Source organism: Toxorhynchites rutilus, chromosome 2 (genome assembly GCF_029784135.1).
Source record: "Toxorhynchites rutilus septentrionalis strain SRP chromosome 2, ASM2978413v1, whole genome shotgun sequence".
Taxonomy (NCBI): Eukaryota; Metazoa; Arthropoda; class Insecta; order Diptera; family Culicidae; genus Toxorhynchites; species Toxorhynchites rutilus.
The window spans coordinates 320,714,091-320,736,965 of NC_073745.1; the positions used below are offsets into that span (position 1 = coordinate 320,714,091).

Genomic DNA, 22,875 nt, shown 5'->3' on the forward strand with positions numbered 1-22,875 from the left:
GGCCGAGCGTCGCAAAGTGGAGCGAACAAAAACTCTCACGCAAATTGGAAATGATTTTATAAATAGATTTTCCATCCTCCGTCCTCTCGCTGCTTCATCTTTTCACCGTATAAACACGACGTCAGTCCATCATCATCAGTTCCATCCTCTGTCAATTTCTGTGGTCATTTGGTTACGGCGCTCCTGTTTTTGCTCATCCAAACGAATGATTTTTGTCTCATTTCACCACTTTTGGATCACTTGTTAAGGTGGCACAATACCGGATTCCCACTCGGAAAATGTAACACGTAACAGATAACAGGGTGAAATTGGTTGGAAAATTTCCCAAAAAACACACCAATGCACACACACGCTGGACCTACGCAAGCACTCCGGAAAATGGCCCGGGACTGAGGAAAAGTTTTCCTCGCTCCTCAACAACGCCAATATTTGGTCCCTTGAAATACGGCTCCAACGCGGCTGAACACTCCAATCCGAAACCGATGAAAGCGTCGCGATGACTGATGATCATTTGGAGAGAGAAAACGGAGGAAGGTGTGCATTGGTCGCTCCGTGGCGTCGCTTCTCATGAATTTGATTCACACACTCCGCTCTCCAGAGCGGGCACGCGCTCGGAGAGCGCGATGAATTATCGTCTCGACATTTGCGAGAAGACATCAATGGCGAGCGGATTCACGAGAGCTTACAACAATTCGCCGGTTGTTAATAATGGACAATGGGCTGAGGCTTATTTTTGATACAAAAATGTTTCCATGTTAACTTATTCATCAGCTATCCCAAGAGTATTCTCCAATTGAATTTTTGATATGGAATACTATTTGTTCCGTGCTAGAGGTGGTTTAAAAACGGCAACATAGGGTTTGCGTTCTGCGATTGTTTCTTTGCATTTTTATGAAAAACGAGAGGCTCATGACAATCGAAATATTGAGACGAAATTGAAAAGGAATAAATTCTGTTTACATCATATTCTTCGAATAATGTCGAACGATCCGATCTTGCATGAAACATTATCGATCTAATATCTATTTCGACTTCATCTATTAGATCGAAAAAATGTTTAAAAATGTGATTACACTTACGTAGATAATATCTTTGTTCGATGAATTACTTACTTCATTTGATCGTGCTGGAATTCAAATTTTCTCCATTTTTTTAGAACTCTACTTTCGTTCCAGAAATAACTCGCGTTGACAGCGGCATTGTGTCGACATCTGGATACGATATTAGTTTGTATTCTCTATCAGATTAGTCGGCCCTAAGGCAGTTTTAAATCGCTAAAATTTGTATGAAATTTTTTTCTTGGCATTATTTACCTACTTGAAGTACGTTGTTCTGGCCCTAACTTAAACTATTTTTTATGAATTTTCAGATATTCTCACCAAAACTTACCGTTATAATATAAAATTATCATTAGACACAATTTTTGTGTGATATTTTTTCATTACTTGCAAGCAAAAGTGATTTTATTCCACATAGAGTACTAATTTGATTTGGAAAAAATAATTTTCATTCATAATTTTCATTTCAAAAGTGTGTTCATTTCTTCTGCAAACCTATATTGTCATGCCTACTCCCCCATTTCGTAATATGAAGCTCAATTCCGTCAACGCGGATACTCCAGAAAAATAAACCTTCAAGAAAACAATCAAAGTGACGATTCGAAAGGCATGGCAGAAGGTAACGTATTATTGAGGGGTAGAATTGTTAGCCGCGCTGTTGAAGTAAATTAAAAACCAGTCAAAAAGTTTCAGGAATATGTTTTCCTGGTAACTGAAATTATCAGAAAGAGAATAAATGGTGGATCCAAGATTTTCTTCTCTTTGAAAAAGCATATCCAATTTCACTCCGATCGAATTTCGGACACTTCGTTTCCTAATTTTAAATCGTCTTTTTCAATGTCTTCTTTCATCGAAATATCTTCTTGGGTAACTGGAAGTTGTCACTATGTGTTGATCAGCAGGAAAGCAGCTACTAATTCGACCATGGAAGCCTCCAATGGATTCGACTGCCAGAAAATATTTCCTAATTTTTGACGTAGGACTACGTCTTTCATTTCTATACCGGGGTGTAAAATCGAAAATTGGTTCCGCTTGAGGCATTGGAGCAGCCGCCACACACGCACACATACACGCACGCAACTCTTTTCGTTTGCTGGTTATCGAGAAGAATCCGGGAAGAAGTGATCGTTGCTGAAAAGTAATCTGCCAGTTCCCCTTGGTATTGAAAATTAAATTCAAGCGAAAGAGTTTATTTTAATGTTTTCTATTCATATAATAATGCGACCAAATACTTTTTGTTTTGTGATTTTTCAATCAAGTGCAATAACAGAAGAGCTTCTGAAGATTATTCCTCCCCATCAGTAGGATACGTTCGTATCCAATATTGGATGCACGCACAACAAAAATTATTGCTCAGTCGCTGAAAGTTTCAAGCTCAGAGAGTTCATTCGCCTCTAATTTGCCTTCCAAATTGCCATAGTAAACCACACTTTCTCTCGATTCAATCACGAATAAAAAGCATACTGAAGCGATATTCTGGTGGTGAAACACATTCAGTATGTTTCGAACTAGAGATGGGCAAATCAGCTCATCATGGTGAGCGGCTCAGAGCCGTTCAGCTCATACAAGTGAGCTGCTCATTTGGAACAGCTCTTTAGCTCAGTTGAATTTTGCAGTTGTCCACACAATTGCATATGAAACGTAATCACCATGGGACATTGCATAGTGTGCATTTTTTTTAATAGACGGAAAGCAAACAATAAACGAATTTAATTCGTAATTGTACAAAAACTAAAACTGATATGAATTCTAATAATATAATATACAACAAATACTGAATGCTGAAATCCAACATAGAAGCCACGGGAGCACACACCGGAAAGAGGTTACCGTTGCTGAAAAACAATCTGCCAGTTCCCTTGGAATTAAAAATAACATTCAAGCGAAAAAGTTTATTTAAATGTTTTTTATTCATATAAAACTGCGATCAATTGCATTTCGTTTTATGATTTTTCAATCAAGTGCAATTAACAGGAAAGTTTCTGAAGATTATTCTTCCCTATCAGTAGAATATTTTCGTATCCAATATTATATGCATAAAACTTTGTGCCTCCAACGTAACGCTCTCGTTTTCCCTCAAAGTCCCCCAAATATTCATTCATTCAGAATGGATTATAATTCAACTTCAAACAAATGATCACTAAATCAAAGATAGTCCTACGTCAACACTGCGGTTATACCACAGATATAACCCACTTCCTGTTTTTTTTAAGTAGGACATTACGTATTTGACTTTAGTACCGGGGGAAGATTTACGAAATTGAAAACGAGAGGGGTAAAAAAAATTTTGCTCTGACAACCCTTTTGAAAAATCCAATTCATGTGATCACAGCTTCCATCCGTGTTCCTAGACCATGCTCCATCTACTTTTTCGACATTCGATTTGTTGTTGGTTCAAAACTCACATAACATAATGACATTGATTATTACCACGATGAAAAATCCAGGATTATTTTGCTCACAAACCTGATTGATTATTAGCTATATATTTGAAAACATCCGCTTCCAATTGCCATAAAATGTTGGTGAAAACTTACAACGAGCATGCTCTCGACAAATCACAACGTTAAGAGTGACAAACGATTTTTTCTAATGACAATGCTGCGTCACATTGAGTAAGGAAAACAGATTAATTGGGATTACTATCGTAAGTGGCTTATTCACCAGACTTGGGTCCTTCCGAATACTATTTGTTTTCATCAATGAGATGTGCACTGAGCAGCGCTTCAATTCTTATAAATATGTAAGTTTATAAATTGCCTGACAGATGGGAAAATGTACAGCTCCCATTGGCCATTACTTTGAATAAAATATTTTAAACCATGCGATAACAATAAACTTGTATTTTTAATAAATATATATTTATAAAAATATAAATACAACATTTGTACAGCTGGTTATTCTACATTATAGTAACGTTTAACCTTTTGTCACTATTTTTGTTCGTCACTTGGACCACAGCTTTACTCCCATTCCGAAGGAATAATGTCGGGAGTGAGAATTGAACTCGTGACCTTTAGGTCTTACAACATTGAATTCTATTACAGTTAAAAAAATATTAAAGGGTGGTATCCAAAATACGACCGCATTGTAGACGTTGTGGGTTACAGTGTGTGACCAAGGGTAGTCAACAAAGAGAGAATTCGGTAATTTTACAGTTTTTCTTTGATAAAGGCGAAAGTTCAAGCCAGACCACTGAAATTGTGAATTGTGTTTATGGTGCCAATACAGTAACAGATAATTACGTGCAATTTTGATTTCGTTGGTTCCGTTCAGGAGTTTTTGATGTTAAAGATGGACCATAACATCATAGTAATAATCGAAGTTGACAGGCATGTTAGCGGTCGTAACATCGCCCAGGAGCTAAAACTCGACCCTGAAACAGTTTTAAACCATTTGCGTGAAGTTGACGATTGACCAGAAACGGTCAGAATTGGCAACAGTAGAGGTGTTTTGTTTTGCATCAGTACAACACAATCTTTTAAATGAAACTTTAAATATTCTTTAAATCAATACCAACACCTAAAATATACAATAGCAATATTACAGAAACACGCACAGTTTGTGACATTGTGAGCGAGCATATAAGATATGATTTTGCGTGCGAGTGCAGGAAAGTTAAATAAAGTTTTGAATTTTGTGCAAAAATAATTTTCTTTTTTCCCAACCCAATATTATGTTTGGAATTCAGTGAAGAACGGAAAGGTGTTTCTTTCCACACAAGTTACCTAGATGATGACTTGATTCGTGATTCGTTTTTCTCACAATCTGTTCATATTCTACCTATATCCCACGGTAGATCATGCTAACGAATGGCTCAATTTGGGCAAAACCTGCTTAACAATATTAGCTCTAAAAACAAATTTCAAATCTGGATTGAATTGATTATTTGCACTTTTCACCGAATTGTTACAATTTCAGAACAAAACATCATGATTTTCATAGCTCTGGCATTTTATACTTCTACTAGCTGACCAGGCAAACTTCGTCCCGCCCAAAATTTGTTTTTTGTTATCAATACCTTCAAGCATTCACGTTTCCTTACTATGAGCAAGTTCATGGGTCCAATCGCAAAACTGTTGAATTTACCTTTAACTATAAAATTCCTAGTATTTCAATCAAAACTCATCATTATAATATCAGATTATTTTCAGACATAATTCTCGTTCAAGATTTTTCAATCACTTGCAAATAATATGTTTCTCCGTTACATGGAATAAATGTTTTATACAGAAAATATGATAGAATAAAGACGGCCGTAAATCGGACAATTTTTTTCCCTCAGAAAGGTGGGAAGAGTTTTGAACCACTTTAGAAATGTTTCTTGCCCCCTAAAACCTCCACATGCCAAATTTGGTTCAGTTTGCTGGATTAGTTCTTGAATTATGCAGAAGTATATGCTTCATTTCTATGGCAGTCCACCCCCCCCCTCAGAGAGAGGGGAGAAGTGTCTATTCACCATGGAAAAGTTTCATGTCCCCTAAAACATTTGCATGACAAATTTGGCTCTATTTGCTTGATTAGTTTTCAAATTATGCAGAAATTTGTCTTACATTTGTAGGGCAGTTCTCCTTTAGAGAGGTGGGGGGAGTGTCTAACCACCGTGAAAACATTTCTTGCATCCTAAAACTTCCACATGTCAAATTTGGTTTCATTTGCTTGATCAATTCTCGAATTGTATTGCAGCCCTCCCTTAGAAAAAAAAGGGGGGGGGAGTATCTAACCACCATAAAAACATGTATTGCACCGTAAAACCTCCACATGCCAAATTTGGTTTCGTTTGTTTGATTAATTCTCGAGAAATTTGTGTTTCATCTGTATGGTAGCACCTTAGAGAGAGGAGTGGAGGGTCTAACAACCATATAACCATTTATTGTACCCTAAAACCTCCATATTCCAAATTTTGTTTCATTTGCTTGATTAATTCTCGAGTAATGTAGAAATTTGTGTTTAATTTGCATGGCAGACAATCAACCTCCCCCTCCCCCTCCCATGGCAGTGTAGTGTAGAAGTGTAGAAGCAGCTTAACATCAATAATGGTTGATATTTAATCGAAATCTGCAGCACTGCCATCGACAACTGCCAAAGCTACATGCAAAAAATAAACACAAAGCTTTGCAGAACTCGCCGAAAAAAGCAATTTTTTTGTTCTCTCTATTGTCTTTCGGAAAGTTTGCAAAACCTCTGCACGATGGAAGCAACATTATCACAAAGTTTAATATATTCTTGTGAAAAGCGAAAAATGAAAACAGTAGTAATGGAAAGAAAAAATCAAAATCAATTAATGGCTCACAGTGGTACACGAAGGTGCGATGATATCCCGAGCTTCGACAAATGGGAAGTGCTTGAGAAACTGGCGCTGTGTTCTTCCGAGCTTGAAGGGAATCTAGCATTTTCACCTGTTAAAGTAACCAACGTGTTGTTCGAGCGGCGTGCCAGAATAATACAACGCATACCAAATTTCTGGCCAACAGCAATTGCAAACCATCCCAAATTGAAGCATCTTCTTGCCGAAGACAAGGATAGTTGCTTGCATTATCTGGATAGCATCCACGTGGAAGAGTTCTACCTCGCTGATGATAACGACGGGGCTCACGTTTATTTCTACTTCGACGAGAATCCTTACTTTGAGAATAGGGTGCTGGAGAAAACGATTACAGAAAAAGGGCCGCTAATAACAACGTGGGATCAGATAAAATGGAAGAGGAGAGGTCCGAAACGAGGACCATTCCTGACCTGGTTCCTTGCTAGCCTCCCGTTGGAAAAGGATACAATATTAAGATCTATCATACATAGCTTGTGGTTGCGCGCCCTAAGATACTACCTGTTACCGAACCTGCGAATCGTGAAGCTATCAAAAGCAACTCGGAACCTGTTCGAATATGCTCGGACAGTATACATTATAGAGCGTTATAAAACGAACAATAGTAATCGCGATGAAGAAGGCAGAGCAGATACTTTCTGCAAAATATTGGATGATTCAACGCATGATTATAAATCGGGACCAAAACCATTGAGATGATTCGGGCTATGTCTCTGTTGCAGATGTGAGATCGATGAGGAAAAGACAATTTTATTTTTTAAAACATATCCTAAACGTAAAGGATACAGAATTATGGTAGATAAGGTGTAGTTGTGATTTATGAAATTTAATGATTTTAATGACTTAACAAACGTTGAATGATTGAATAAAAGCATTCCACCAAATACACTCGTTTTTATCATTTATTTTAATCAGTTGGGAAAAGAGAAACTGACTTTCTTTTCGAGGTTACTTTTTATCGTAAGAAAAGCAACATATGGCTGGATAGTATAGCTTTATACTAGAGGGACTTAAAAGGATTTGGTGCGGATTATTTTCCATCAACCAGAATGAACAGACAGACATACAGCGAGTACTTCAGTATGGTGTCGACGACCTGGAAAAATCTTGAAAATCAGGAAATTTCGTTACCGATAAGGGAGAAATTGCACTGCAGTGCTTTTGTTATTGCAGTAATTAAAAAGTTATTGATACAAAAAATGTGTATTTGACTACGCTGAAAAAATAATTAGTAAATATAATGAATTTGTTGGTAAATGCTACCAATCTATTGTCATTTTCTACCGTACTAATAAACATATATGTGAAGCCGAACCATGATTTGTAAGCCCAATATCGGCTACATTTTCCCGCTGAAAATGCACGTTTTAGAATTATATCCTTATTATACCTCCATATTGGCTTATGGCAACAATAACAATGGTGATTGCGCGCTTTTCTCTCAAGTCTTCAAGGTAGAATTCGGTACCACATTCTGTTCAAAAATGTACACAAAAATACCATTAAAGCCATTACTACCCTTTTCATCTGTTTATTCAATCATGCAGATGAAGACAAAGAGTCATCACGTATCATTTTTAAACACAAGTCTAAATAGCTAAGAACTACATAAATATAAGCCTGAGTCAAATGAATCTATGACTACAAAAATATGTCTATATAAATAAAAATGTATGGCAAAATCTGTTGGTAAGCGGAAAACCCGTAGAAGGGATGGTCCGATTTTAGCCTTCTTTATTTTGTTGTATTCCTCTCTTCCCGTAGATCAATATAGTGGGGAGAAAAACCGGGAAATTTTCGGAAAACTCTGAACGAAGGTCGGAAAATTCGGAAAATTGAATTCCCATATGTTCTGCAATTAGCTAAGCGTTGTTAGTCCATTTGATGTTGGCGCTAACGAAATTAATTTTTGTTCGAAAGTGGAAAAGGATTTTCAGACGGAATAACGCATTCCTGTATCTTCTATCTATATTAACAAAAATGGAAGGCCAAATGTGTTGGTGTGCCCTAAACTGGCGAAAGGAATGGTCCAATTTGGTATTCCATGCAACGGAGAAACATGTTATTTCCAAATGATTGAAGAATTTTGAACGAGAATTGCGTCTGAAAATAATTTTATATTATAAGGACAAATTTTTGTAGAAGTAATAGACAATTTATAGTAAAAGGAAATTGTGGGGGCAATGGTGCGCCCCCTTAATGGGGGCAAAGGTGCGCACTTATTGAATTGAACTTCTGAGATAACTTATACCAAAAATAAATGGTTTATCATCAGCGGGAGAAGTATCATTACTAAAGAGTGTAGACACCGTCCAGTAGACAGGAGGGGGGTGTTCTATGGTTTTTATGGGTGGAGAAGAGTGGGTGTTATGGTCGAACATACCACGTGGAAATTTTTGAGAGGGAGGAGACTGACAATACAAGATATCCGAAAATGTCCAACATTTGAAACAGATTTCGTTTTTATTAACAAATTAGCTGACCCGGCGAACTTCGTCCCACCCATAATTGATATATTGATATAAATCATTTCGAACACTCAAGTTCCCACAGAAATTATTTTTATGTACGTAATCTATACTCGCGGTATATAATTTCTTTTTGACATATTAACCCGATGCAGACTATGACGCATAAGTCCTGATACTGACTGTTTAAATCCGTTTCTCCGTTCTTGAGTTGAATCGTGAGGAACGGACACCAAATCATTTTTATTTATATAGATCAAGTTTATAAATACATAGTTACCTTCACTTGATTTATTTAAACTCATTGTTGAAATAAACATATTTCTTTGAAATTTATTGTGAAACATAAACATAAACGAAGCATAACCTTTATTGAATTGAATGCATGATGAAAATAAAAACATTTTTCATTTGAAATTCATTCTGAATTATTTTTAAGCAATTGTTTATTTTTATTCCTCATATTGGATTTCGATTCTGAGGATTCCGACGCTTTGCCTTGGAGCGCTGTTGCTCCGTTGCGCTGTTGTGGGGTTCGAAGAGACAGACGATGGTTCCTCATGAAGCTAGAATCAAAATCCCTTCCTACCAGTTTTGCAACTTGGTTGAATTCGTGCTGGAGGTTGTTAGCTTCCGTAAAATCAAACGCCAGACGCCGTAAATCTTTGAGAGTTATACCATAGAAAGCTTTGTCCAGTGCCCTGCAATGGTCCGCCAGATCCTCAGACTGCTCACTCCTAAATACCTATCTGAACCGCCCTAGGTACTCGCTGACACATCCCAGCAGAAGTAGAAATATCAATAAAAGAAGATTCAAATTGTAAATCACTTTCTGATATGAGCCTCAGAGCTGATTAAGGAATACCGAGGTCTGCCGCAATCCGATGCTTCGAGACTCCCTCCCGAAGCCTCTGTCGGGTCATTTGAGCATTTCTGGAGTGCATTTCTTCAAATCAACTTTCTTCTTGTGGATCCCGTTAATTTTGTTGAAAACATTTTATAAATTTTTTTCAGAGCAAAACGAACTTTTACCCCACAAGCAATTTTTTAACTAATCGAATTTTAAAAAAACTCTTGAACTTTTTTTACAAAAACGAATACGCACTATCATCTACTATAGAATAAAGATTTCTTTGAAAGTGTAGTTTCGAACTTTCCAGTTATTTTAGGTAAGTATATCGTCATCTCCAAAACTGGAAAAAATAGATCAAATCATCGCAAAACTCTTTTTACCTCATACTTTTTTGCCACTTTCATGAAATGTATCGTGTTTATATGAGTGATAATGTGTGCTGTATAGAGCCATCACTGTATATGTAAAGTTTCATCTCTAGGTTTCCATGAACAGTACAAATTCACGTCACAGTTGATTGGTCAATTGCTCAAAAGGTGCAACAGCCCTTCATTCTAGTAACTCGCACGGAGAAAGCGGCTTTTCTCCCTAACCTTTTACAATACTCTCGTGCTCTCTCTCCCTCTCCTGCTTTATGAACTCACCCATCCATTCATTCATAAATCACCCCATACCTCGCCCCCATTGTTGCTTTTCACCCTATCAAAAATTGACAGCAACCTTGTTCCACCCCGGGTTCGACGTAACAATGGCTGCACCCCCAAACTCGCGTCGCGATCTTTGACGAATTTGATGTGTTTTCGTGCGCCACGGACATCTGCAGCGTCGAACGTTCAATTCAGTGGGAGAATGGATTTTTAAAACTGCGTGTGGGATGCTTTCTTGCGATGACGTCAACGGGTCGTGTCTGGGTACATTTATGGCGAGTCTCAGTGTCGTCGTTAATAATATCATAGGGGGAGGAGGGCACACCACCATGTCATCCCTTGGGGGTGGTGGCTGCTTCGATGCGCTGCGCTAATGACCCTGCTGGGTTCTAGTGGGGCAGAGACAGCGCATTGTTTGAGGTCATGTTTTTGCTGGTATAATGTTATGTTTTTCATCGTGTTCAATGTCGATGGCTTTATATTGATTTTAGTTCTACTTGAGTCATATGATTAATGATCGAAACGAACGCTTTATGTTTCCAGAAAGAATAGGCTACCACGCGACTCCATTATCAGCACAGTTGTTGTCAGCTGGGTTTAGAATATAGGGTAGGGTGCCAATTGTCATCTCGAATTTCAAAAAGTTACTTTATAAAAAATGTACACCACTTCGAAAAAACACCCTATGCCAAATATTAGCTCAATCGGACTTAAGGGAGAGTGGCGCAAAGCGGCCAAAGTTTGAGTTTTTTTGAAAATCGAAAAATCATCCAAGGGGAGAGTAAAGGAAATCTAAAATTTTTTTGACGTAGGACTACGTCTAACCGGAAGATATAGGGGGTGAAATGGAAATCTAGGCACTGAACAAGTAGGAAAAAATGCAAGATTTGGAACGCTTATAACTCGAGTATTTCTCAATAGATCGCAAAGGTTTTTGCATCAATTGATAGGAAATATATCTACGCATCTATCATAACGAATAACATTTCATTTTTCTTGAGATAAATAATCGAATAATTGTGAAATATCAAGCATTGTCAAAATGCACTATGTGCCCATTTTTGATTGGTCCATTTTGTGCTCCTCAAATCGTACCGACCAAAACGGGCAACCAGAGCAGCATCGAAATAGAATGAAGCACGATTGGGAAGGAAAAAGAAAAAAATGAACGAAACAATGGTCGCAGTCTCACACATGCGTAACTCTCGAGCCAGCCAGTCAGCTTAAAAATCCCCGCTCCGCTGCCGTAACGATCATTCTCATTCAAACCGTACACCACATCGTTTCGCATCAGAACACATCAACAAACCAACCCAAGCAGCCATGTCTGGACATGGTAAAGGAGGAAAAGTGAAGGGAAAGGCAAAATCCCGCTCGAACCGTGTTGATCTGGAGTTCCCCGCAAGGGTAGCTAGGCCGAGCGCGTTAGTACCAGTGCACTAGTCCACCTAGCCGGCGTTATATAGTTTCGGCCGCCGAAGTGATCGTGTTAGCTGGCAAAGATGCTCGCGACGATAAGAAAACCCGCATTCGGAACAGAACACATTCGGTTCGGTGGACATCAAGACAACAGGCAGTTGCAGCGAGTGGCGAATGGCAAACGCAATCGCAAAACGGCATCAGGTTGTTTGCCAGGATCTGATGAGTATGTGAATTTGACAGTTGTTCTGAGCTTATTGATAGTTGGGGACTTTCCTGATTATTCAATTTTCACCAATTCTTAAATTGTTTCCAGATTGAAAGTACAGTAATTTACAATTAGTTCGACATTAAGCAAATTGGACGGACATGTAATGCGACTTATTTAGTTGGAAATTTTTGTAAACATAGAGATCCAAATTATGACCCCACATTGAAAGTCGACACTGTACCACTGTCATTGCAAATGTTCAATTACAGGTTAAAATCGCCTCCAATGCGATACTGAGTGGCGCTTCGGCACGTCGCATTGAATGTAATTTACTGTACAACATGTCACAAAGCTGGATGGAAAGAAATTTTCCAACTGTGAAAGCTGTGGCGAGTGGTAACAAATATCTAAACAGGAAGGTTTAGCCGAACAAGATGAGGATATCGAGTGATAACAAAACAATAAACTCTTTAGATTGAAGATAATTTTGTGATCCTGAAAAGGACCCTTTTTAGCCTGCATGTGAATCCAACGAGCGAACAAATCGTAATGAATGTATTTTTTTGCCATCGCTCCCTTTTAACGCTCATTCGTTCGCCTCGTTGGACTCGTCCCTCTGGCTAAGTCTACCGATTTGTCTTTATCCTGTGAGTGTGTACCGCTAGAGTATAAAACACGCGGACCCCAAAAAATATCTTATTTTCTTTCAAACCGTAAACCCGTGTGGTTGTACGGCATCGGCATCGTGGACGTAACAAAGGAGGACAAGTTAAGGGAAAGGCAAAGTCTCACTCGAACCGTGCAGGTCTCCAGTTCCCTGTTGGTCGCATTCACTGATTGCTCCGCAAGGGTAACTAGCCCGAACGGATTGGTGCCGGAGCACCAGTATACCTAACAGCGATTATAGAGCTTCGGCCGTCGGAGTGCTCGAGTTGGCTTGCAAAGCTGCTCACGACAATCAGAAAACCCGCATCAAGAACAGAGCAGCTTCGGTTCGGCGCTCATCAAGGCAACAATTAGTTTCAGTGAGTGGCAAAGTGTTTCTCCGGCACGTCGCATTAAATGTAATTTACTGAACAACATGTCACAAGCTGGATGGGAGGAAATTTTCCAACTGTGAAAGCTGTGGCGAGTGGCAAACGCAATAGCTAAACAGGAAGGTTTAACCGAACAAGATGGGAATATCGAGTGATAACAAAAACACAACACCAAAGGTTCTTTTCAGAACCATCAACATATTCATAAAGAGTAAACAGTAAACTAATCCATTTTTCAGGTAGATAGGTAGGTATTCACGTAGGAGAAGAAAATAAAACAATATATTTAAAATATATATTTAACAAAAGCTGTCCCCTGTGTATAGTCCTACGTCACTCCGGTTATGTCCCCGACATTACCCACCCGTCTTTTTTTTTGATGCCAAATGTCTTAAAATTGCATGAAACGTCGAGATCTAGTGTCATCTCGAAATTTTTTTTTGTCAAAAATCGACACTCTGAAACGAAACGTATAGTTTTGGGTACCAAGAAAAATAGTTATCTCGATTTTTCATTCGGAACTTGCTGCGAAATGTTAATTTGCACGATAATATACCCTTTGTAAAATATCAGCTCATTCGAACTTCATTTATTAGTGTCACAGACGAAAAAAATTGAGTTTTTTTTTTGAAAATTGAAAGCTCACCGAAAATCGGGGTTTCCAAAAAAACACTGTTGGTGCCAAATGTCTTAAAAATGCATTACTCGTCGAGATTTCCTGTTAATATTTTACAAAGGGTAATTATCGTGCAAATCTACATTTCGCAGCAAGTTCCGAATGAAAAATTGAGATAATTATTTTTATTGGCACTTCAAACCATACGTTTCGTCTCGTATTCCGAAACCTTGTGGAGGCGATTTGGCGTAGTGGTAACATCCGTACCTCTCACGCAGAGATCACGAGTTCAATTCTCACTCCCGATATTCTTCCAAAAATGGAAGTAAAAGTGACGAACCAGCCGGAAATGTATTGAAAGCCACCATAGTAGAGAGAAAAAAAAATATATATAAAAAAAAACCCTCTGGGTGATTTTCCGATTTTCAAAAAACTCAGACATTGACCGCTTTGCGCCATTCTCCCTTAAGTCCAATTGATTGTCATAGGGTGTTTTTTCGAGGTGGTAAACATTTTGTATAGGATAACTTTTTGAAATTTTTGAGGTCGATTATTCCCATACATTCATTGGCACCCTATATTATAGGGATATCGCGATATTGCGAGGATTTATTGAAGGTTAGCCGGATTTCGAAATATAAAATATGCTACAAAGGGATCAAATAAAAAAAGAATTGAGCATTTAAAAATATTTTACAACAATTCAACAATAAGTCAAATAATTTTTCCAGTAATTCTGTTCAAGTTGAAGTTTTCAATGCGTTCTTCTCACAAGTATGTACTAGAAGATAATGAACAAAATATTTCAACAACTACGACAGAATCGATTCAAATTTTCATAGCGACTTGTATGCATTAGGGTTTCAATGGATGTATGGGAAAAATTTCATCATCGAATTTCAAAAACCGAGCATGTACATTTTGTTTATTGACCCAAAAAATGATCAAAGTTTCAGCTCAATCGGACATGATTTAGGGGTGCCTCAAAGCGCTCAAAGTTTTGATTTTTTTTATTCTTGAAAAACTTCCAAGGAGTAAAGGAGATGCAAAGGAGATTTTTTTTCGATGCCAAATGACTTTAAAATGCATGAAACGTCGAGATCTGGTGTTATATCGAAAAAAATTTTGGCCGGAAATCGACCTTTTAGGACTGTTGACGCACCGAAATAAATATATTCTCCGTTTTTAAAGATCCTTTGTATTTTCACTTGGATGAAGAATTATAAAATTCCTATAGGAAACAATACATGCAGTTCGATTATGTTCTCTTCCTCTACAATTGAAACTCACGTTTACTTTTTCTACCCGATCAGTAAAGCTGACGAATGTGTTCTCGGGGTGCCAACTACGTTGAAGTTGCGAATTCAGATCATCGGTTACAGTCTTACTTAAGTCAAATTCCTAGAATAATCTACTAGATTTAGAATATTTTTAAGTTAGGTATAATTTTTACTAGATTTAGGCAAAATATTACCTCTTGACGAAGATAACTAGTGATAGCAATTAGATTTAAGTAGCGTTAAGATTATTTGACACCGTACTGTAAGTTTAGTTAGATAAGTTTTAATTAGATCATAGTTAATTTTTTTTTACCGTTTTGGAAAAACTGTTAGATAGTTCCAATAGCTGTAAGTCAAACTTTAGGCTTCAACAATTCCTTTAGACTTCCTTTCTACATCACTTTTATTTCAACTATGACCTTTGTTCTTCTCCAAAACTATTTTCTCTTTCTTCGATTTCTTCTTCATCATTCCTACCCATATCTATTGACCACTACTCTGCTGACCATTTGGACTGTGTGTAACCTTTCGGTCGAGGTATGGTTTCTTCGGTTTAGTTTGCATGTATGGAGAAGCGCTGCCAGTCGAGTAAAGGCGCGCTCTGATAACAGGGACTGAGAGGGAATGAAGGTATGGAAAAAAATAATTATCGATCTTGAAGAACCGACCATGTGCATTTTGTTTATTAATCCAAAAAAATTAAATGTGCAAAATTTCAGCTCAATCGGACATCATTTAGGGGTGCCTCAAAGCATTCAAAATTTTGGTCGATTTTCGGCTGAAATTTTTTTTCGAGATGACACCAGATCTCGACGTTTCATGCATTTTTAAGTCATTTGACATCGATTTTCCCAATTTTCCCCCTAAATAATGTCTGATTGAGCCGAAACTTTGCACAGATAATTTTTTGGGCCAATAAACAAAATATGCAAAGTCGGTTTTTGAAATTTGACATGACACAGTCAACCTTCCTATAACGCAGTACTCTCAGAACGCGGTTTCCGTTCAACAACGTCCCGTCAGTTCTTTTCGTGCAACCAATGCATGATTTTAACTGGATATGTTTATAAAAACATTCAAGATAATCTTTTAGCCGTTTACGACATCGGTTTGAGGCAAGCTCCGGCTAAGAGGATATGATTCGCAAGTCAAGATGTGCTGCAAAAGTAGCTGTCATTGCCAAACGTATCAAACTACTTGATGAGCTTAAGGTGAAGGTGGAAGCTAGCCATTGTAGTAGTATAGGTAAACCCACAAGTAAAAATGGGGTAATAGTGTTTGTGAGAGAAGAGCAAAGCACACGTAAATAGATCAATTCACTTATCAGACTGTGTGGCGCTTCATTGACACGAGTCTTTCAATACTAAAGTAAAATGTATGAACGATATGTTCCGATGAACAATTGCAAATGTAAATATATATAGAAGGTGCATTTGCATATGAAGTAAAATTTTGATTATACGCGAGCGTAACATGAGAAAATTTATAACACATGCAAATTGGGGCTCTTTTGGTATTAACAAGTTCTTCCGCATAGTAACTCGATGTTGATAATTTCTTAATATTTTTCTTTGTTGATCGTATTATTTTCACATATTCACGTTGGAGAGCCTTAACCCTTCTTTTCGTTGGCCGAGGCATTTTGATTGAATGTAATACTTTTCCGTTTACTGTTTTTGAAAGCATAGGCAGCCGTGGCAGTGTTCCGAGCTCCGCAATACAATTTTCTTACCCAATGTTAAAGTTGCTAAAACTTACATTAAAGACCCATTCAATGAAAAAATAATAATTGTATTGATATCAACACCATTTTTATTCTATTGATTTTCATGACATGAAACGCTATAACTCAGGAATAACCTTTTATTGAGTGGTTTTTATAGCTGTTTCGATGATGTTGTCTGGCATCAGTGTCGAAAAAATAACGATGCTTTCACCAATACAAACAAAACCATTGCCGAAGATTGAAAAACGAAAATTTAACTTTCAGAGCAGAGAGTTTTCCGACGTTTTTAACTATAAAGTGCGACAGCAGATGAAAATTTAACATCTTGTGAGTAATCGATTAGAATTTGGTTGATATTACTTGATGGGAAGTGTGCGAAAACGATCATTTTCTTCACACCGTTTCGCAAAATTATAGATTTTTTGGGCGAGGGTGTAGGGAGGCAGATGAAAGAAATGAGCGCCATTGTGGCTAGCTTCCAACTTCACCTTAAGGGAGATCTATGGAAAAGGTGCGCCCTTTTGGTTATTAAGCTGGATAGAGGAGCGGTAGAGAACAGAAAGGGGTTTATCTGAAATGTAAAAGAGAAAGGATGATCACAAGAGTTTGAATGAATTCTGCACTCTCTAAATAATTTCAGTAGTATTCAGCTGCTACTAATACATTATTCGAAGATAAACGTTTTGCGTGTAGGAAAGATGAAACGTTTGCAACATGAACTGTTGTAGAGTTCACAAATGTGCACAAGCGTATTATGTTTTGTTTACAAAAAATCAGTATACTTTAAAAATGGTTACAGAAATAATGTGCAGATTGAGTATGCGAAGCCACTTCTTTAACTTCAGCATCATCAACGGTTTGTAGTCCCCATCTAGGTAGGTATCAACTTTTATCAGAGAAGAACATCCGAATGCAGTTTTGACATTTTAACATCTAAATGAAAATTTTTAGTTTAGTTTTGACGTAGGACTACGTCTATATAGGGGGTCACTCTACCAAAAAATGTAATGTTTGTCTAAGAGTTTTCAAATGCATATTACGCTAAATCTCTACGATATCTGTTATAACATATACCATTAGACAGCAAATTTATCCAGCATTTTTTTCGCCTGAGACCTCAACAATGGAAATAATAACACAAGTGTACAATTTAACAAATAAAAAAGGTTCGTTAATTGGGCCGAAAAATCAATACACTTGTCAAATTTTACTCGCTAGCTGGACTGCAAAACAGCGAAAGCAATACTTCGAATTGAAGATAACATGTATCATTGATACATAACTTTGCATCCCAGTTAATGTATGCCCTGTTATAGATAAGTCCGGTTGAAGATATTCCAGTTAGGGAATGACTTTTGTATATGACGGGGTGACGAACATCATAAGCGAGTGTCTTCCGAGCTGCGGCAACATTGGCAATTGTACAGTGATAAATGATATCAATACTAGGAGGATTGCAGCGATTATCAGGCGAGGACCTATTAATATCGTCATTACATCGCATCACAAAAATGAAACGAAATGAAATACTAACCCTTTGCGGTCGGAATTAATTTTCCTTGAAAGAGATCCTCTTATTTTTCCACGCTTACAATATTTTGTTAATATCAAGTACCGTTACCTATTATTCACAGAAACTCCGTATACATCCGTGAAAAAGTTCACTAGACATTGAAATTCGTTTAGAATAAAATTAAACTATGACATCGTTTAATGATGTATTTAGTATGATTCCTTGCTGTGGTGACTGAGAGCCAACAAACGACCGCAAAGGGTTAATCTTCATGACTCATTATAAGTACAAACCGTTAAAAACCGTTTGACGGTTTCCGGCATTTTCAGGGCTACTATTTAGAGTTTCAAAAGAATTCAACTGAACAACGGAAAGAATTACATTTAAAAAAACAACTGTTCTGAACAATTACAGTCCAACGTCAAACTTCGGTCCGTGCCCCTAGGTTCAGACCCTTCTACTTTTTGTTTTATTTTTTCATCATTTCCTTTTATGATCTCTCATTGGTCTCCATACTACGCGGTACGAATGATGTGATTTGTACTCATTCTGAGTTTCTTATAGCGCGGTTTCCATATAACGCACTCACCGCGTTATAGGAGGGTTGACTGTATACATATTGCGTTAGTGTGAGTTGAATGGGCCGCCACAGTGAATAACACTTCAATTGATTCTCACTTCTTAGAATAATTTTATAAGAACCTCATTTACTCAAAGGTTTAATCTACAACGGCTACGCATTGCGTACCACAGGAATGTATTAGGGAAAGAAAAGCTTCAAGAGAACTCAAGAAAAGCAACCAATAAATTAATGGAATTGTAGAAGAGTATAAAATTAACATGCCATAAAATTTTTCAAAATGTAGTAGCCAATTGCGAGTAATGTTTCACTGTTGCAAATAAAAGAAGCGAGCATGCTGCGAAAGAAAATACTTAAGTATTATATAGTAAATGACGGAGGAATAAAAAAAATGGATGGTGCATATGAATATGAGTGGTTATCAATAAAAATACTTGCTCAGTCGGCTAGAGAAACCGAATGACGACGTCGTGAGAAGTTGAATATATAATTGTTCAAATTCCGGCTACAAATTACTGAGGTACACGTTACTTGGCAGAAACGAAATATCGGCTGATCATTTGAAAAAATTAGAAAACGGGTTACTAGGAGTCATGCAAATCTTCTAAGCTACGCTTTCTAGTGAATCATGTTAATGGAAAATAGAATATTTTAAAAACGGTATGAGCCTATATAGAACTAACTGAGAATCGTATTCCTCTATCCTAAGCTACGGGTTGAGCAGAAATGAAACTATTCTACGATACGGAAGAGCAGACGTTAAAAGAAGAAAAAATGAAATAGTATTTGTTCGGTTCCGGTACTCACTCGTAATCCACCAGTAATGGTGAACTAAACAAAATAGAAATAGGTAAAATTTAGGTTAGTGTTGTTATCTCATTACTCGGTCAAAACGCTCTCAATCAAATTTGTTATTCAGTTTGATAAATTTTGTAATCATCTACGCTACTTTTCAAGCACTAGCATTAAACCGACCTCCGACATTACGAATTATGAGCGATGGCGCGCGTTTCGGCCAAAAACAAATGCGCATTAATCCTCGCTTTGGTCTTGTAATTTTCGAGATAAGTCTGATTAATCAGTGTTTAAATAGAGGACGGAGCAAATTCCACCCAACAAGGGTGACACGGGATGTTTAATTACTTTATCGCACTGCCGAGATGAAGAGACGCTGATGAAATGATGATAATGACCGCGGTCCTGTGGGTTGATTGAGTAGTTGCTTTATGATGCATTGCGGGTGCAATTCAGTAGGACTGAAACTCCTCTAATTTAGAGATTATGACGACGGGTTTGAGGTGAGCAATGTTGGGTTTGTTTGCGCATGGGTTTTTTTTATCTCACTTTGGCTATCTTTTCTTTTTCAAAATATGGCAAACATTCGAATGGATTGCTCTTTGTGAGAGAAAACATTTTGTGATAAAATTTCAATCCCTTTTTGAATTGCTGCCAATGTAGAGTCAATAACATTATTATTAACAATCAAAGGTCAATATCTGATCGAATTTAAATACAATGATTACGATCCTACGCAAGAATGATTTTCAATTCAATTGACAAAACCTCATTTTTTCCACTTGAATCCTATCGTTAAAGTTATAACCAACGGTGTTCTCCCCGCAAGCGCTGCCCGACCATCCAACAAAATATCGACCTACTTGTGTAATTAAGAACACTATAAAGGAACGACCCCCCTTAGCAACATAGTTATACTTCATTATTAGTTATAATGGTTGGTTGGGGAAGTTAAGAATCCCATTTAGTGTTATCATTGGGACGAAGTGGATTGCATAAAGAAGTATATACAGAAAAGCGAATTCTGTCTAAATCGCAGGGACTGTTGAAGGTAAGACACAACAGTAAACAATAAAAAAAATTGCGGAGATTAACCAAATATGTTTCTTGGATCGGTCATACAGAAGTGCAACATTATTGTGAATGAGAAAGCAGCAATTGGAAGAAGGTGAAACGTATTGTTTTTTGTTTTTTTTCCGAAGTATACATTTTTATTTAAAGGGTGTGTCACATCAAATTGCATCACGGAAAAAACGCTGTAGAAATTCGCCCAGTAGATCGATCCTTTTGAAAATTTTAGACAGTAAAATAAAAACTATTAAACAACTTTTGGCATTTTCTTTTTATTCACACTTCGAGCCCAAGCCCGTATGCACGCACCTTCCTCTTTACCCTGTCCATAAGGTTCTGTACAACGTCAGGTTGTAGTTTTTTTTGAACAGAAATCCATTTTCTCTTGAAGTCCGCCTCCGATTTGACAACTTTTGGGTTCTTCCGGAGGGCCTGCTTCATAATCGCCCAATATTTCTCTATTGGGCGAAGCTCCGGCGCGTTGGGCGGGTTCATTTCCTTTGGCACGAAGGTGACCCCGTTGACTTCGTACCACTCCAACACGTCCTTTGAATAGTGGCACGAAGCGAGGTCCGGCCAGAAGATGGTCGGGCCCTCGTGCTGCCTCAATAATGGTAGTAAGCGCTTCTGTAGGCACTCCTTAAGGTAAACCTGCCCGTTTACCGTGCCGGTCAGATCGCTTGCCACACCATGTACTTTTTGGCAAACTTGGATAGTTTCAGCTTGCGAATCTCCTCCGGAACGCTGAATTTGTCCTCTGCGGAGAAGAACAACAGGCCCGGCAGCTGACGAAAGTCCGCTTTGACGTAGGTTTCGTCGTCCATTACCAGGCAATGCGGCTTCGTCAGCATTTCGGTGTACAGCTTCCGGGCTCGCGTCTTCCCCACCATGTTTTGCCTTTCGTCGCGGTTAGGAGCCTTCTGAACCCTGTATGTACGCAGGCCCTCCCGCTGCTTGGTCCGCTGGACGAATGAACTTGACAAATTCAGCTTATTGGCGACATCCCGGACCGAACTTCTCGGATCACGTCTAAACTGGTTAACTACGCGCTTGTGGTCTTTTTCACTGACGGAGCATCCATTTTTGCCGTTCTTCACCTTCCGGTCGATGGTTAGGTTCTCGAAGTATCGTTTTAGTACTCTACTGACCGTGGATTGGACGATTCCCAGCATCTTACCAATGTCCCGATGTGACAACTCCGGATTCTCGAAATGAGTGCACAGGATTAATTCACGACGCTCTTTTTCGTTCGACGACATTTTTCCAAATTTACGAAAAATTTACAGTGAAGCATGGCCAACGTGATTTATACACTCTTATCTGATTATAAGCGAAAGCTGAAGATATAATTCCTAAAAATTAAATTTCTACAGCGTTTTTTCCGTGATGCAATTTGATGTGACACACCCTTTAACTCATATGGAATTAGCCTGACGGGGCCAGGAGATCAATATATTGACAACTTTGCCAAAAGACTATGTTAGTATTATGTAACCGATTACTCGTGGTTGACTCGAGGTTAGTATTACACGAGACACTTCCTTCCTGACCATTAATCAGTTATTTGTACTTGTGGTCTGCGGTCTCCTATTTTCTTCACAAAAGGTACAACTCAAAATGCTCAAATGCTCAAATTTACAAAGATGTCTCCCCTTCTCTTCTGGCCGGATTTGGCATCTGCACATTACAGTGGCTCTTAAACAATAATATCCAATTCGTCGAGAAAAACATCAATGAATCAAATTGTCCAGAGATCCGATCAATTGAAAGTTACTGGACGATTGTGAAAAGGACCTTCAAGAAGTGGGGAACAGTTTCCCAAACCATGAAGAAAATCAGAAATAATTGGACAGTAACAACCAGGATATGCACAATAGCTACTGTGCAAAATTTGATGAAAGATCTTTCGTCAAAAGTGCGTTCGTTCTACAGAGCATAATATTTTGACTTATGTTAGCCACACTATTGTTTCACATTAAACTGATCTTCAATAAACCAAAAACGAAATAATAATCGCGTTTTATTTTTATTCACGAATAGATGTTGCTAAAGACTTTTCGATACAGTCCTTGTGCTACCAGGTAGGACTTGAAAGTCTACCGTGTTTTGTTAAATATGCTTATATATGCTTCGTGAACTTCATTGCATATAAAACGTACTCGCATTCGATTACAAATAAAATTGCGTACTCATGGAGCGTGGATGCGTGGGATAAATAGCGAAACACTGAAATTACTCCTTTGTGATGTGTGATTGAACCCGTTAATCAGCTCCAGTT

At 37.9% G+C, this 22,875-nt stretch overlaps 1 protein-coding gene across 7 annotated transcripts in view; it reads right to left on the minus strand.

Annotated features, from left to right (window-relative positions):
* The window catches only part of LOC129765053 (protein GDAP2 homolog), a 315,411-nt gene that overhangs the window by 88,485 nt on the left and 204,051 nt on the right, over positions 1–22,875 (minus strand). For 5 of the 7 annotated variants that reach the window (XM_055764883.1, XM_055764879.1, XM_055764884.1 and 2 more), the window contains exon 10: positions 19,539–19,562. The exons of the other annotated variants lie outside the window; for them this stretch is intronic. In XM_055764883.1, coding sequence (XP_055620858.1) covers positions 19,539–19,562 — 24 coding nt within the window. The remainder of the gene's footprint in view (positions 1–19,538; positions 19,563–22,875) is intronic. 7 annotated transcript variants of the gene reach the window in all.